The sequence below is a fragment of the Aythya ferina genome, assembly GCF_964211825.1.
Source record: "Aythya ferina genome assembly, chromosome: 16".
In the NCBI taxonomy this organism is placed as follows: Eukaryota; Metazoa; Chordata; class Aves; order Anseriformes; family Anatidae; genus Aythya; species Aythya ferina.
The window spans coordinates 8,195,904-8,210,668 of record NC_140315.1 but is presented as its reverse complement, the minus strand read 5'-3'; the positions used below and the strand labels follow the sequence as shown (position 1 = coordinate 8,210,668).

General features: G+C 43.0%; 1 protein-coding gene and 1 long non-coding RNA gene across 2 annotated transcripts in view; both read left to right on the top strand.

The window, feature by feature from the left end:
* LOC311445653 overlaps window positions 1–14,765 on the top strand; it is a 39,802-nt gene that overhangs the window by 21,521 nt on the left and 3,516 nt on the right. The window lies entirely within an intron of this gene.
* On the top strand, window positions 27–1,705 carry MOCS3 (molybdenum cofactor synthesis 3). Its single transcript, XM_084537961.1, has one exon. The coding sequence runs from the start codon at window positions 42–44 to the stop codon at window positions 1,449–1,451; it is 1,410 nt and encodes a 469-aa protein (XP_084394087.1). The 5' UTR covers window positions 27–41; the 3' UTR covers window positions 1,452–1,705.

The window sequence follows — 14,765 nt, the reverse complement described above, 5'->3', positions numbered from 1 at the left end:
CCGGAAGCGGAAGCGGGCTCCCCGCCGCCATTTTGTCCAGCATGGCGGGCGGAGCGGAGGCGCTGCGGCTGGGCGCCGAGATCGAGCGGCGGGAGCGGGAGCTGCGCGGCCTGAGGGAGCGGCTGGCTGAAGTGCTGGCGGGGGAGAGCGGTGCGGATACCGAGGAGGGGTCAGCTGGAGTTAGCGCCGCCGCTTTTCCCGCCGAGCTCCCTCCCCTGCCCGCGCAGGCCTCGCTGAGCGCCGCCGCCATCCTGCGGTACAGCCGGCAGCTGGTGCTGCCCGAGCTGGGCGTGCGGGGGCAGCTGCGCCTCGCCCGCTGCTCCGTGCTCGTGGTGGGCTGCGGAGGGCTGGGCTGCCCCCTCGCGCAGTACCTGGCCGCGGCCGGCATCGGCCGCCTGGGGCTGGTGGATCACGACGTGGTGGAGACCAGCAACCTGCACCGGCAGGTGCTGCACGGGGAGGCCCGCCGGGGGCTCCCCAAAGCCGTGTCTGCCGCGGCGACCCTGAGGCTGCTGAATTCCACGGTACATTACGTGCCCTACTGCGGCGCCCTGAACCCGAGCACCGCCCTGGAGCTGGTGCGGCAGTACGACGTGGTGGCCGACTGCTCTGACAACGTCCCCACCAGGTACCTGGTGAACGACGCCTGCGTCCTGGCTGGGAAGCCCCTGGTGTCCGGCAGTGCCCTCCGGCTGGAGGGGCAGCTAGTGGTGTACAACTACCAAGGGGGACCCTGCTACCGGTGTCTCTTCCCCAAGCCCCCTCCTCCAGAGACGGTGACAAACTGTGCGGATGGGGGTGTGCTGGGTGTTGTGCCGGGCATCATGGGCTGCATTCAGGCCTTGGAAGTGTTGAAGATAGCCTCAGGAATGGGTTCCTCCTTCAATCAGTTCATGCTGATGTTCGATGCTCGGGAAGGGAAGTTTCGCAACATCAAGTTAAGACCAAAGAAAGCAGACTGTGCTGTTTGTGGGGACAATCCGTCTGTCACTCACCTTCAGGATTATGAGGCGTTTTGTGGGTCTTCTGCAACAGACAAATGTAGGACTTTACGTCTGCTGTCCAGTAAAGACAGGATATCTGTAGAGGAATACAAAAAACTGTTGGATGATCAAGTTCCTCATGTATTGTTAGATGTTCGTCCCCAGGTTGAGGTGGATATCTGTCGCCTGGCACACGCTGTCCACATTCCCTTGAGTAAATTAGAGGAAAAAAGTGAAGAATATTTGGAATACTTAGAAAAACGAATCTGTGAAGAAAAGCAGAGAACTAATGGCCAAACATCTTTTCCTGTATATGTTGTTTGCAAGTTAGGAAATGACTCCCAGAAGGCTGTCAGAATTATTCAGGAGTTACCTGTTAAAGAATATGGGCCTGTATTAGCTAAGGACATTAAAGGGGGGCTCATGGCTTGGGCCAGTAAAATTGACCCAACATTTCCTCAGTACTAGAAATATAAATGGAAAAAAAAAAAAAGAATATTCACAGGAAATGCATGGGGTTTCAATGTCTCTCTGCAGTGTCTATATCATGTGGAGATATAACGTGGTATTTCTATCTTCCACGTCTATTATTTTTTTAATTTCATATTTGTTGGTGTCTGTTTTTATATAAAAATATGAAATTATGTGGAAATAAACAATTTTCACTATTAAAAAAACAACTGAGAAATTTTGGAATGACTGCTTAATTGTGCAAGTGATAATTGAGAATTACTTTAATTATTGCAGCCTTGAGAATGACCTAGCACAAGAGTGTAGTGTTGAAAGTTTTTACTCATTCTCCTAATGGGCCAACATAAATTGAAATAATACATGTAGTGGTTTAAACAAAACAACAACACTACAGTAACTGTGAATCTCTAGCTGCTCATTAGCACTACAAAGCCCTTCATAGGGAATTGCCAAGAAAAATTCCACGCTGAGGAGACTTTCAGTCACCATCCTGCAGCTTGTAGCAGCAGCACTGTGTGTTTAGGGAAGGAGTGCTCACTGCAATAACAGTCAGGGTAGAGGTACTACCAGAGTGACAGAGAAACCCAGACTAACGTCTGTAGTCAGATTTTTAGAGCCAAAGGCAGCCCTAGGATTCTGCAGTACTTCTACAGGGTGCTGTTAAGCTTTGGTGACTCCTGGCTATTTGAGGTAGGACAGCCAAAGCCGAAGGGTCTTTGAAGATATGCTTGAAGGTGACCACCAAGTGTGGTTTATGTGTAGTTCCTGTATAATCAACCACTTAATTCCTTTCATGACCTGAGTTTTACAAGCCTAGTTTTTCTGGATTTGGGTAATTTTGATGACAGTGCCCACAGTCTGAAGAAATTGAGTAAGTGATGTATTTGAGTAAAACCGTTTTATGTGTAATTTAAATATTAAATACCATGAAGGTTAGTCTGTGACTAGGGAGTTTCAGGTGTATTGAAGGTATTTTGTTGTCTTACATACCTGTTAAGAACTTCAGAAGCCAGCCATGCTCATCTGTGGGCTGGCAACAAGTGTTTTCTTCAGCTTATACAGCAAAAGTGAAGTTACACCATAGTAATTATCTTATTAATAAAGTGGGTTTCCTTAAATTTTGAAGGAGGAAAACAGCGCTTGCCATGACTTTGTATTATACAAGAGCGAAAAAAAATACTACTGATTTAATAAAATAAGGTGGAAAACACCCACACTACCTACTTTACTGTGGTATGCCATGGCTTTTAGCACTAAGAATCTCTCCTGAAGGAAAATGATGAATTTATAAATACAGAGTCATATCTCTGCAACTTAGAGGACAAGGAAAGTGTTTAAGGCCATGAGTGAAAGTATGCATAGTGCTTTGTGGTGTGTGAGAATTGTAAGACTTCTCAAGGTAGGGTGTGGAGGCTTGGTTCAGTTACAAAATCTGCATTCTGATAAGAGGCTTGAAATGCATGACCTGTTTTCTTTTTTCTGTACTTAGTGTGATGGCAAGTGAGGCTCTAATATCCAATCTTACCCAAACTTACCTGACTTGCTTCATTTCTTGAACTCTGTCAAACATGTAGCGGCTTCTCTTTCCACCAGGAGGTATCATAGCAAAACTCTGTTTAGAAATTCTAAGGGCAGCAATAAAACTATCATTTTGTATTGCTGCCAGAGTACTGCCTAAATACTGATGCATGCGGACGTTGTGAATAAGACAAGCGGCTTTATTCAGGGAGCTTACAGTGTAGCTGGTCGTAGATGCCTTACCAGGAGGGGTAAGGTTAGGCTGCAGAGTTTTTTTTCTCTGGCCCTCAGTCTTGATGTTTTGAGGCTGCTTTTAGCTTGCTTGTTCACACCCTCTTTTATTTCAAAGTGGCTTACTACAGTTTGGCACAGGAATTGAACAGGAAACAGCTTCCTGTTGGATATTTAGGATAACAAAGTGGTTGTAGCGTTTGTTCTGAATTGCTGCATTTGAATCCCCATGTGGGTCTGTGGGAGAGCTTTATGGTTCAGGCACAGACTTAAGTACCTAAACTTGTTTTGTCCTGGGACATGGTTGTTATTTTAAAGCAGAGTAAATCAAGCTGGTGTAGCTTTCAGGGAAGTCTAAGAAGAATTTCATACGAGGCATTGATGTGTCTTGATAAGCTAAAAGCCTTATTTTGGTGGCAGGAGCTTCTCATCTCAAAACTCCAACAAATTCAGTGCTGATCCAAAACTGAATTGTATAAATAAAAATAAAACTAATAATATTATTAGACAAATCTCTAAGGGACTATGTCTGAACCAAGTTCTCTGAGTTCATGTACTGGAATTTTAGGTGTGTGAACACCTGGCATGCTCTTATGCTATTTGCAAGCATAATTTTGAGCTGGAATTTAACTGTTCAAAACAAAACTATGCACTCGGTGCTTGAAATACTGCAAGCATGAGTTTATCTTTCTCTCTTTTTTAATATGAAAGCCCTAAGCTGTCATTTGTAAAAAATTATATCACAAAAAAATTTTTAAGGGTGTTTGCTAGGTGGCACTGCAAGTTAATAAACCAAGTCATTCCCTGGTCTGTAAAGATGCAATTCAACTGTAGCAAGAGCTGAGGTGCATTTGTAGCAATACAAAGTTATACATTTCTTTTGAAAAAAGACCAATGAATTTCTTTGGAAAACAAGAACTGAACTTGCAGACCCAATGCATCAGAACAAGACCACCTGATGTGTCTGTGCCTGGAGCTCAGAAACACTCCTGTGGTAATAAAACTGGGTTGTGAGCCTCAGTGTCCTGCATACTGCTGTGGGAATATATATTTGTTATGTCTTCAGTGTTTAGAAGCTAAAATAAAAAGAAAAAAGCCTACAGGTGTGTTCAGTACAAACGTACGTGAACGTACTGACAGCAAACCCACATCCTCTGCAGAAACTTCAGATTGCAAATCAACAGCTGGCTCTGCCCCTTGTAGCTCTAAAAATGCTGTAACAAAAGTGATGGAACAAGGGGATCAAAACAAACACATCTGTTTAAAGCTTCTATAACAATAAACATCTTGTAACTCAGGATTTATTTTAATACTTTGAAAAGTTTTTCGCTTTATAATCTTCAACTTCACATGTGGGATATCTTTCAAGCTTACAATCCTTTAAATCTGATTAAACATCTGCATGATGCTAGCAGTGTGGAACCTGCCAGACCGCCTGGTCCCTCGATACAAATCAGAAGATATCTTGTGAGGTTGTGGCATGTGCATCAGTTCAAATAATTGTAATTTTCATTGAAATCAAGATGCTGGTTTGAAAACAGAAATGAAAAATGATGCATTTGGTATTTCCTACAGTAGACCATCACACTATTACAGATGACATTACTTAAATCATGTCCTGGTTAATTAGGTGAGTTGTTCATGAAACTGAGTCATTCTAGCACTAGAGATTAAAGGCTTGCTTATCACTGTATTTTAGAAGGAGTTGAGTCATGACAGTGTCAGCGTGAACTTTATTCGTGTTGCTTAGTTTATGCATACATCTGACTTAACAGCATGAAGCAGAATTAAAAAGAAAAAAAAAAAAAAGAGAGGAGAACAGTGGGTACTGGGGTGTTTTGTTAAAATTGCCAGCTGGGTTCAGCCAATGTGTGTGTAGTCCAGGGCAGTGTTCTCAGCTGGTGGTCTGTAAAAGAGTAGTGGCTTGTAAGACATCAGAAGATGATCTTTAAAGTGACTGGGGAAAAAAGTGCACATGTTCCAGTATATTTGAACAAAATGCAGCAAGACCACTTTAGGGGAAAAAGAATCCACTGTTAAGACCCCCCCCCCCACACACACACCAGCAACAACTAATTTCTCCAAAGGATAATTAGGCTTTTAGTAGGCATTATTATCTGTGACTTTTTAGCAACTCTTGAAAATATTTTTGTTCATGTAGACTAAAGTTTATAAAGAGTTAGACGTCAGATTTTTAAACACAAAGCTAACAATTTAAAGCTACTCACATTTTTGATGTCAGACATAATTTTAAAATACAGCAAGATAACTAATAGCTGTCACTAATTTACACCTTTGTAATCACTAATCATTCCTACATTTACTCCTGGTTCACTGTTAATGTTTATGCTAACCAGATTCATGTATAGAAAGTGTAGTCCTAATGACATTGTTCCAAAGTCTGCATTGCAAGACTGCTGAAGTTCCTGGGTGCTGGATTACTGTTTTTGCAAGATTTTCAGCTGAAGCTCCCCCATTAGTGCCTGCTCATGTCAGTGGAAAAATTATCTTGGAAGAGCTGTGGATCAGAATATAACAAGGATTTGCTTTTTCTTCTGGAGTAAGAGTGCGTTCAGCCCCTGCATTCCTTTTTCTATGACACTGAAAGCTTCTGCCTTTTATTCCCGTGTGATCACCTAATACTAATAAAAGGTGGCAGCTGTTTCATGTGGGAGAAGGCAAATGGATTGACCTACACAGGTCACGTTTATCTGAGATCATCTGTGGAGTGCTCCTATCTGAGGGAGGAAACTAAAGAGGAATAATGTAATGTCATCTTTTCATTTACAAACCCTTTTTTGTATGGTTCAGAAAGAACAATTACTTTGTAAAACGCCTTACAGCTTGCAGCTGTCATGTAGAGACAAAGATCTTAAATAGTGTTGCTGGTTAGTAAAACAAATATGCTGAAACAAAGCTTAAAAAGGAAATTCCTCAACTTCACTTGGTTTTGCTGTAGGCAGTGGTTTCTTGAAAGCGCTGATAATGAGAAGAGCTCATCTTTTGATTACTGGTCCAAAGTAATCTGCAATTTGCCTGCGGTTTTCTGAAGTCTTTTGGTGAAAAACAGGAGAGGCTTAAACAGGAACAGCGTATTACATAGTTGAGATTCACTGCTGGGGCAAACAGGCTAAATCTGGGGAGTTTGTTTGCAGTTACTTGTTCAGCAATATGAAGTTTTGCTGCCTATTAGCAGGTGATTTCTCCACGGTGAATGTGCTGGATGTTACCTGTCTCACAGGCATCAGAAGCGTGGATCCATTTCAGTGACTGCAAACTAAAGTGCACCAGCTGCATGCTCTGCGTTGTGGCAAGCCCTCAGAGCAGTGGAGCTGTGTGCGACTTCACTGCTGAAACCAAAACATAACCAACAGATCCACGTTTGCAGAGGTTGCTTATAAAGATAATTGTTGTGTGAGAAGTCTCACAAATGCTGCCAAAGTGTTAGATGGAAATAGAGGAAGATCATCTTGCTAATGCTGCTATGAGTTCTCTTTCTCCTGCAGCACCCTGCCTTGCTGGGAGGAAGGATTGGTCACTGCTCGCACTGAGGTTACTCCAAAACTCGGACCCACACTGAACAAAAAAGGGGGAGCCTGTAGTGATACAAGAAGCCTGATAAAAACAAACTGGGTTGCTTGGTTTGATTATAAGACATCTGCCAGAAATAGTTGAGTAGTTTTCAAATGACAGGTTTGAATAAAAAGAAGCTACTTTGTTAAGGAGAGTAGCTGGGAAATGAAGAAAGAGAGGCAAAAATGAAAAGTAGCAATAACCGTGGCTGGAGACTAACTGGTGCTCCTCAGAGGAAGTACTGGTTCTTTGAATTTCTAGTGGGCATGATAGCGTCATACATGTCATCCTACAGACTAACAGAAGAGTAAAATATTAACGTGTGAGGGTAGCAAAGTTTAGAGCAGTTAGCAAACATCAACGTAAACCACAGGAAAACACACACACAGACTGGTTTGTGGTTAATACCTGCTGTGGTTGCTGTTACCCCTGCTTAAACGTACCAGCTCCTCTGCTTACCGTATACCACAGCTTCAGGACCTTTGTGGGGAAAATAAATACAGCACAGGGAAAGAAACAGTGTGGGGTTACAACCCATGGTTGGGAAGGAGATGCAAAAATTTCCCAGAGCTTTCTCCTTGAATAGCTGAGTTGTCCAAAGGAGCGATGAGTTTGTGAGTAATGTAAAAGACCAAGAAGAAATCCAAAGTTTCTGTGAAGTTTTGGCTGTACACCTGAGCAAATCGCTCTGCCCCAGCTCCCTGTTGTGTCTGTGTGATGTGTTTAAATCTTCCTCTAGTGATCAGATCCCAAGGGAGCATTTTGTTCTGGAACAGTTCTGAGATCTAAAATCCATAGGTTTTGTGACTTGGACAAGCAATGGGATACTGCATCTCCTCAGCTGGACACAATGCCACGTGTTTGCCCACTTGCAGTGTAAATATGGTCTAACCTTTGTTATGCAGCCAGAAGCTTGAGCAATACAGCAGCAGCACAGCAACTGTTATGTTCTGGTCTATTTAGGAAAGGAAAGTGGCTTCTGTTTGCCTATTTTCTAGTCTTTTATCATTGGATCGATTCATTTAATCTTGTCTTCAGAATATATTTCATCTGGTTGATTCAGCGGACTGTAAAAGCCCACTGAAATATATTTGTGACGGTGCTGCTCTGACCTAATTTGCTTCTTTTTGTTGTGAAGTCGTTGCAATTCTTCCATTTCATGCTGGCGGTAAAAATTGTAGTGAAGAACAAAAAATAGCTTCCATCCAAAATGACACCTGCCGCGAAGCTATCAGAAAAGGAAATTGCTATAAATTTAGCCTGGTCTATTGCAACACAAGTTTCCCAGCCAGAAATATTCCTGTTCTGTATCAGGCCTTCTGAAGATGACAGCATCCAAGGGGAAGCTGCAGTCAGGCTACAGCTGCAGCCAGATGAGGGTGGAAAGGCCTGCTGGGGCGGGGGCATCCCGGCCACAAAGGGATGCCCGGGGATTCAGCTGCAGTCCTGGCAGGTGGGACGAGGGCTGCCTTCCTCGGGGACAGCGCGATTTGAACCCCACGGAATAGGCCTCAGACAGCCAGAGCTCCGGTGCTCCAATTCAAGAAATAAGAACAACTTGGGCTTGATCCCTCAAAGAGTGCAACATGCCTGCTCTTTATCCTTCAGGTAAGTGCTTCTCACTGGCCCTTGTAGCTAGAGGAGAAAAAAGGAGATGGGTGTGGATGGGGTGCTCAGACAGTGGGGCAGCGGGCCTTTGGTGGGCCCGGACACGTACGTCAGCTCTGAGTTTTGCTGACGGGAGCCTTCATCATCAGCCCCTGCAGGAAGAAACCTGCCGCCAATGGTCTTGCGGCTGCCCAGTGGAGGCCCTCCCATGCACGTAAGCTGCAGACTCGCTCGCAAGGTGTTCGTGCTGTTGCTAGGAGACTGAATCCCGGCTCGCAAGGAAAGGTTCTGTCCAAACTGAAAATGGCTCTGCTCGTGTGTTCGGCTGGGAAATGAAGTTTCTGGTACAGACGGGCGTTCACCTGCTCGTGAATAGCGAAAGGAAGTTCTACCATCGTGAAACAGATTTCTGACCTTACAAGGGTCTGAAATTTCACAAGACAGACCTGTATGTACATGTATGTACACAAAGGGGTGTGCACACATGGAGCACAGGTGTGTTCCAGATACTGTGTGACAGGACTGTAAGTTTTGGGTGGAATGTATAGAAATCCTTTCCAGGATATGCCTGTTATCCATTTCAAACACACTTGTGAAACTCTGCTCTCAGTTTCTATTTTATTGCTGTACCTGTGGGTAGTAACAGGTGCAACAATAGTTAAAACTTGATAAAGCCCTTGTAGGTGTAAAGCCCTTTTGATAAAATAGGATTTGTTTGTTAGGTGTCTGTATTTTGTTGCCCCTCGAATGAGAGCACCAGCAGCTTCCTCAGCACTCAGAACCGCAGTGCTTGCCTTTGAATCACTCCCTCCACTGATCCAGAGAATACCTGAATATTGATGCTTTGCTTTTTAAACAATAATTTATTTTTTCTCCTTTGCCTTCTGCACAAAGCTCTGAGTTATGGCCTTTTCATCTCCTGCCTTGATTAGCGTTAAGCTCCTTCTCTATTAAAGTATCTTGAATGCCATATTTCAGTCCATTCGAAGCACCATTATGAGATGATTTCTTATAATTATTTCTTGGATACAGTTACCTTGATCAGTTCTTCAGTTTTCACAGTGATAAGCTCACATTTCATGTTCTTATCCTGTCAGTCTTTTAAATCACTGATCATTTTGTAGATTTTTATCATGTTTCCTTTTTTTATTTCCTTTTCCTCTGTACTGTGGTTAAAAATAGTGACAGCATTGATGTACAATACTTATAAGGAAAAAAAAAAGCCATTCTAGTACAATGTGAAAATTACTAAGAATTGAAGACTTTATATTTTTGCAGGGACTCAGAGTACAGACATTGGGGGAGACTCCTTTCTAACTGCCTGCTGCTGCTGAGTGCTGTGTATGGCAGAGACAGATGAACTTGAACAAAAGGGAGAAGTTTTGTGACTTTTCCTGGCATGTTGCAAGATTGCAGAGTCTCTGAAACAGCTTCCTTTTAGCCTTCCCATTATTAATTTCAGGTAATACTCACAGCTGTGATTAATATCACTGACCTCATGGCTGGGCAGGCCTCTGCTTTAGAGCAGGGTTGTGTCTGTGCCTGATACTCTTCCAAGTGAAGACTGAAGCTTTTGGATCATGGAAATTCTCTACCTGAGAGGCTACACCTCACACTGCTGGAGGAACTGGTGCTTTCTGGCTGGAGATGGTGCTCTAGACTTGCCTGTGTGACATGACTGCTTTCAGTTTTCCTTTACCTACCAACAAATCAATGTTGGGAAGAGGCTGACAGCCTTTCTCCCAGCACACCTGTGCTGCTATTGCAGTGGGTCTTGTTCAGGTGTTGCCCTCAACACCAACAGACTTCCACGCCCCTGGGCACCTTGTCCTCTCTTATGGCTCTCAGTGTGATTCGCTGCTGCTGTGATGCCTGCAGGGTGCTTCCAGAGGGAAGGTGAGGCAAAGGTGAGCTGTGCTGTAAGCAATTACGATACAGGAGAATTGTTATTTGTGGAGGTTGCATGTTACTTTTCTTTGAGTCCTCCTTTTTATCTTTACCTGTGCTTTCTCTCTACAGCGAACTCAGGGGGTACAGAAGTAAAGGGGGTGACAAAGCTACTTAAACGATAAGTAGTTCTACTCATACAAGTTCAGAGCCAAAATCATGTGCAGAAGCTCTGTGCAGAGGTGTAGATTAGTCTACTTGCAACTGATGAACAGTGCACAGAACCTGCATGCCTCCATACTGCTAAAAACCCGTCTGTCACAGCGGGGTAACGTGGGACCGCTGTATCTGACATACGAGAACCTCCGGCACTGTCCCTGCCTGCCTTAAGCCTTCTGGTGTGCTTTTGGAAATCCGTTTTTTTTTTTTTTAAACCCTATACAGTAGGGAAGCGAATAGTCCTGGCTTGGCTCCCGTTTGGTTTAGAACCTGAACCCTACAAATAACATTATTCAAATTTAAAGCGTTTTAGAGTTAAGATTAGACTCAAGTTCTTGCTGTCAGGGAGAGAAATGAATCTCTCCGTTGCAGTGAGAGATCCTGCCTTGCTACAGGTGCCCCTGTTTGCTTGCAGATCTAACAGCTCTCTGATCTAACACGACTCTCGGGCGAATGAGAGTCCATGTGTTCAGAAAGCAAACTAAGGAAGGAACTGAATATTTGACTCTATGTTTTAAAAGCAATTTCTTATTTTTTTTATACATCTTTTTAACGATGACCGGTAGGAACTGGTGCTTTTAGGACAGGGTTCCTGGGAATTAGAAGTGAACTGCCAGGAGCAGCCCGTAGATGGCAATGTAAGATCCTTGAATTGGGCACATTCTGCGGTCTGCAGTGATGAAAACCCCTTGTCTTAACCAAGCACTGACGCACAGGTAGGATTCACACTGTTTATCATTAACTTGACTCTTCTTCAGAATTGACCAATGTGGTCTAGCAGAATTGACCGTTCCTTCCTTTGTGGATGCATTTTGATACTAAAACTTTTATAGTTAGAAATACAGTTTTATTCAAAGACAGTAATGATAAATTTTGGGTTACAGGGAAAACTTTGACTTTGCATATCAGTCATATGCAAAAAATTAAATATGCATCATGGTCTTGTGCAAGCTCTTGAAGTACTTTAGCTGTGGGCCAGAGTTGCTGCTGTCAGGAGGAAGAGCAAGGAGTCAGTGGGAAATAATCCACAGATCTATGCATGTCACACCGAGAAGAATACTTTATTAATGAATTTTAGGGCATACAGAAGCCTGTGTGTTGGGATGCCAACTGTTGTTGCTGGTGCTGCTTTTCTGATCCCGTCAAATCATGTTTGTTTTCATCCTGTGATACCCGTATTGAATTTGTGCTCTCTGCTTTCACCTAACTAAAAGATAACTTCACCCAATTATTGTGCCACATGATACTCTGCAGTCTTAATTTTCCCCACTCAGGTTGTCCCCTGAAGCATTCCTCTCAATAATTAAAGACACCTGCAATTCCACAGTGTTGGATCTGATCTGCTTGATTTCCCAAGATGTGCTTCTATTTCTGAGTGATACTGAGTCGTCTTTTCCTTGCTTGGCCTGAGAACTGCTACTGACAGAAAAGCTCTCAATGCTATTACTCAGTTTGTTCATGACATGAAGTGTTTCACTAATGAAAATGAGCAGCATCACTTCAATGTATTGTTCAGTAATTGTGTGTCAAAACTTTACCCCTCTATATAATTACGTACAGGAGCTCATGCTAGCCCACACAACTTTGTTCTTGTGATAGGCACCCGTTTAAATTACAGTGTTATGCTGAGCAGAAAAATAAACATTACTATACTCACTGACCACTTAACTTGAATGATTGAGAGCTGTAAAATTGTCTGTCTAGCTTTGGGAACAAGCAGCCTTGGGTTTCTAATCTCCAGCTGAGGGCTGGGAACTGCTTGTATTCCGGGTCAGTCATTTGAGCAAGCTAATTATTGTCGTTTAAAGCCCTGTTTTTCTGGACCCACAATGAATGTAGGGAAAAAAATATGAATATAATTAAGTATGGCTACAAAACTGCAGTCATTAAATAGGATACCTGATAAAGGAGAAGCTGAAACCTCATCTTGACAGCATTACATGTGTTTATGTGCCCTAGCTGACTCCAGTGTTGCACAAGGCTGTTCAGCTCGTCACAAGGGCTACAGGGATAATGAATGAATATTTATAAAGTGTAGCAAATACGCTCTAATTACCCTAATTGGCCTACTGTGTTTCCAGCTATGGCAGAACTTTATTTCTGTTCAAGTGACATTTGCTTCTGGATTAGTTCCCACAGGCAAAGAGAAAGTAAAACTCTGTTGGACAGGGCAGAAACGTCCCCTGATGCTACGGTCGTGCAGCTTCTTCAACCTGCTTTTGGCAGGGCTAATAGCACTCCTGGTATCTTTAGTGAATTCTAAGGAGTGTTTCAGAAGACACGAGATGCTGGAAAATGACAAAGAAAAACAACAAGCAAAAAGGGAGGAAGTTCTGATTTTATTGTTAATAATTAATAGGCCAAACTCGGAACGTTTTCAGTTTGGCAATGCAGTGCAGGCAATATTCTTCTTGACTTTATTTGTGGTATACCAATTTATCTTAATTTGTGGTGTGTGACTTTACATAGTCCTATACAGTGACTGGCTGATGCCAAACAAGGAATACTGTCCGAAGGACTTACACTCTAATGTTACAAGACGAGACAGAACATGCACAAAGCTGAAGTCTGCGGTGAGGTGGAAGTTTTGGATCTAAACCAGTCTTCTGTGCTTCCCTGTCCTTTTTATGTGGTCATTACTATGTTAGGAACACTGAGATTATTACCAGTGCTGAAATGGGATTATGAAATGCCACACAGGTAGTGATAAATTAATGGGTAAATCTAGTGTTAAGCATTTTCTGTGTTAGCAATAGAACTTCTGAAGGCATTTTTGTGGCTGGGGGTGACATTCATCCAGTCGTGACCTCTAGCTCAGGACTTCAGTTCTGCCTAGTTCCTGTAGGTTGCACTCCCTGTGTTCTCGAGATGGCCAATGGGATACCACAGATCCACCATTTCAGAAGACATTGTACTTCAGGCATTTTTTTTTTCTGTATTTTTGGTACCCATATCGTCTTCTGGATAAATAGATAGTAAATTCCTGTTAAATCTCACACAAGGGAGCCAACAGAACTATTAACCTGGAAAGAACTAGGCCGTGAACCATTGTAGCACTGACTGATGCATGAGCAGAGATTGATGGCCCAGTCTTCAAAGTCACATTTGTCACTTTTACTTCAAATTTCTGCTTAAACAGAGTCAATTAAATCTTTAGGTTTGGAAGCATCCACTCCAGTTTTCAGCCTGTCACAAACCTGAGAGAGGGATGTGAACTTTTACGGCTTTGTTAAAGTACGTTCTTTTCCTCTTGTTTTAATTTACTAGTCTTGTTTCTTAACTAAGCTAAAAGAAAACTCAAATCAGTAATTGAGGGGAACAGAACTATTTCAGTCAGGCACGAGCTGCCAAGAACCGTGTTTGCCACTGCCATTGTTTCACACTGATCCTGGTCAAGGCCAAGCTGACCTCTCTGGCCCAGGATTCTGGGTGCTGCTTCCTATTTCTTGGTCCCCACAGGTAGTGAATGAGACATGGAAAGGACAAATAACATGGAGTTAGTGCTGGAAGATATGGGTGGGTCTGTGCAATTCAGGATTAAGGCTCCAATTCATCTGACCTAACACTGGGTTTTTAATGAGACACCTGAACTAGGGATCTGGTTCATTCTAGGCACCCTTTATTTAAAAGATAAAGAATGGGGAAGACTACACACTGCCAGGGGTGAGTCAGATCTCCGGCAACTAGGCTGCCCCTTCAGGTGCTTTGATAAGTGCCTAGCGTGAATTTTGACTCTTGAGCCTCAGTGTGTAGCCTGAAGGGGGAAGACTGAGCAGAAAGCTTTTGTTCAGAGCCACTCCTATGAAACCTTGGTTTAATAAGACCACAGAGCTATAGCAGTAGAAATGAGAACCTTCTACAGCAAAACTTCTTTGCTTTTGCATCAGCCTGAATACCCAGTTAAATTCTACCCACACAAGTCATGAATGTAGGGAGCATGCCAGCTTTCCTTCCCAGACGTGGAGCTGATGATGTGCAAATTCATGATTCAGTTCTGCATAATTGTTGGTATTGCTTAATTGGACTTGCTAAAGCCTCTGACTGTTCGGTAACACTACGAAAACCTCTGACTATGAAAATCTGAAGTACTGACTTAATGGGAAAAACAAAGGAGCAATGATTTTATCCCATTTGTTACTGTTTTTTGAGGACATGCAGATGAAGAAGGGAAAGATGATGGAGAAAGTAATTTAATACAACACCTTTACGTGGAAGTTCTGGTTTTATTAGGGATTTTTCTCATCCTCAATCTCCACACATCCTTCCAGTTCTTTT